This window comes from Scylla paramamosain, chromosome 20 (genome assembly GCF_035594125.1).
Source record: "Scylla paramamosain isolate STU-SP2022 chromosome 20, ASM3559412v1, whole genome shotgun sequence".
Taxonomy (NCBI): Eukaryota; Metazoa; Arthropoda; class Malacostraca; order Decapoda; family Portunidae; genus Scylla; species Scylla paramamosain.
In genome coordinates, this window is record NC_087170.1 from 20,453,995 (window position 1) to 20,456,494 (window position 2,500).

A 2,500-nucleotide genomic window follows, 5' to 3' on the forward strand; every position below is an offset into this window, starting at 1 on the left:
TGATAAGTAAATATAGTTTATTTCTCCGGATTATATCGATCACTAATCTTTAGATAACGTTTGGGGTAAAAGGAAAAAATATTTCATTCGTTTCATTCACTCATATTGACTATACTCTTACGTCATGCAATAAACAAATAACAGTGTGAACAGCTCTAATACTATCAATATTTCATTGGATGGAAGATTTCCAAAGAGGATACAAAAGATCCAGAGATTAGAAGGATAAGGAACTGCTGCAATAAACGCACTGGAATAAGACACAACGGACCTCCTTCAGTGTTTTTTTTTTTTCATAACACTGTATCTTAAGTAAGAATAACATCTTAATGCTCAAATGACGACTGTTGCTTGATCGCTCCTTTGTAACAGCTTATCATAGATTTGACCTTTATTTCAATACAATCTTGTTGTTTGGGACAGCACATTCTCCGTCTGCTCATTCAGTCTGGTTTTCGCATTGTGGACGCACGTATGGCTCCGTGTGACTTCAACGGCCAAGTGGCACTCGTCACAGGTGAGTGCAGCTATCGACTACGAGTAGGGTGGAGAAGTGTGGCTGCTTCTAACGATGCTCCACTCTTGCGCGTGAGATTATCACGTCTGATCCAGTCATCTAGTACTCAGTTTGTGAACAAATTTCATTATTTTTTTTCAAACTAACTTTAATCACTCTTGAACCTACGGCGCTTAAGTTATTTTTAGAATACCAACCCCCAAAAAATGTTATCTACATCACCTTTGTTACATCGCTTATGGATATCAATGAAATATTTCCATCAGATTCACTTTTACTCTTGTCCTTTTTAACGAATATTAAACTGAAAAGTTTTATTCATTTCACCATTGTAGATCTTCTATATATAATCAATGATCGTCAGCAGGCATTTCAAACCTTACCAAACAGAAACATAGTCAAAGCAACACATAAAGGAACAGAAAGACAGACACACGAAAAACAGACACTCGCGTTGAAAAGACCCAGACCAGATGTGGTCCCTTCTTCCTTTGTCATTTACATTTCAATTTGATTAAAAATATTTCCGATTATCTTAATGGGACAAATAAAAACAAATGATTATTTCAGGTTTCACACACACACACACACACACACACACACACAGAGAGAGAGAGAGAGAGAGAGAGAGAGAGAGAGAGAGAGAGAGAGAGAGAGAGAGAGAGAGAGAGAGAGAGAGAGAGAGAGAGAGAGAGAGAGAGAGAGAGAAAGTGTGTGTGTGTGTGTGTGTGTGTTACCAAGAGATAAAGCTAGAGAAGGGAATACTGATGAGGAAGGACACTGACCTTAGGAATGATGACTAGTCTGTCTCTTGGGATTAAATAGAAATATTTCATGACTGCTCGTGACTATATGGCTTAAAAAATCATATCAGTATTAAATGAATGAAGGTGTTTAGAGACGCAGTGACGAGCGTGGTGTTGCAGGCGGTGGCGGAGGCATCGGGTGTGCCGTCTGCCTGCTGCTGGCTCAGGAGGGCGCCCACGTGATGGTGACGGACATCAACCTGGAGGCTGCTCGCCAGACTCTCAGCAAGTTGTCCAGTACGTAAGTCACCGCACTAACCTTAAGCTATTTCCAGGTAAGTCATCATCCTACACTAAGTCTGTTGCTTGTTAAGTCAATGACCCTTAATTAACCTTTGCCTGAAAATGTCCCGCCTGTCGCCGAATCTGCTGTTTGGTAAGGTACCAACTATGTGCTGGTGCAAAAATACGTCACAGAGACTGGACTGAGTTACTGCCCACTCCTTCACTGCATTGCATATCATACATAAGTAAGCGTCTAGCGGTCTACAATATGTGTGTTTTTGATAAGTCACTGCCTACCCTCAGTCTGTTATTCGGTGGCCACCACAACGAGGCTGTGACAGACAGAGTAGAGAGAAGATTAAATTTACTACCTGTCAATATAAACGCTCGCGCCTTCTTTTGCAGCACGGACAGGATTCAACGAGCCTAAAGCCGCTCATGTATAATGTAAAAAAGGAAAAAAAATGCAATGCATGATAAATATCCTCTCTGCCACTGGCAGCTGCCGAGTCACTATTGCCCATGCTTAGGGTGACTCTCTCTGCATTCTCAAACTACTACACAATAAATTTCTGCTACTGTAGTCTCCACCCCTCCACCCTTCCACAGGCCCCGAGAAACATCTGGCTCTAAATATGGATGTGACGCAGCAGAGCTCAGTGGAGGGCGCCATTGCAGCCTCCCGGGACAGGTATGGGGTGTCGCCCAGTCTGCTGGTGAACAGTGCAGGGATCGCTCATATATCGCCCTTCCTTGACATAACAAGGCCCCCAGCTCGACAAGATGATTGACGTCAATCTTAAGGTTTGCTTTTGTTTCATTCGAGCTCATTTTCCGAAATTTTAATAATATGTAGTACTCCTGTCTGAGAATGAGTTTTCCTAAAATCTTTCTTATTAACTAGTTTAGTCATTTTTTTTTTTATTTACTCTTCTTCATCACGACTGACAAT

At 41.6% G+C, this 2,500-nt stretch overlaps 1 protein-coding gene across 2 annotated transcripts in view; it reads left to right on the forward strand.

The window, feature by feature from the left end:
* The first annotated feature begins 390 nt into the window (after nucleotides 1-390).
* LOC135110590 (uncharacterized oxidoreductase YuxG-like) overlaps nucleotides 391-2,500 on the forward strand; it is a 5,775-nt gene continuing 3,665 nt past the window's right edge. For both annotated transcript variants that reach the window (XM_064023070.1, XM_064023071.1), the window contains exons 1-3: nucleotides 391-517; nucleotides 1,444-1,560; nucleotides 2,158-2,352. In XM_064023070.1, the coding sequence (XP_063879140.1) occupies nucleotides 475-517; nucleotides 1,444-1,560; nucleotides 2,158-2,339 (342 nt within the window). In that variant the 5' untranslated portion in view covers nucleotides 391-474 and the 3' untranslated portion in view covers nucleotides 2,340-2,352. The remainder of the gene's footprint in view (nucleotides 518-1,443; nucleotides 1,561-2,157; nucleotides 2,353-2,500) is intronic.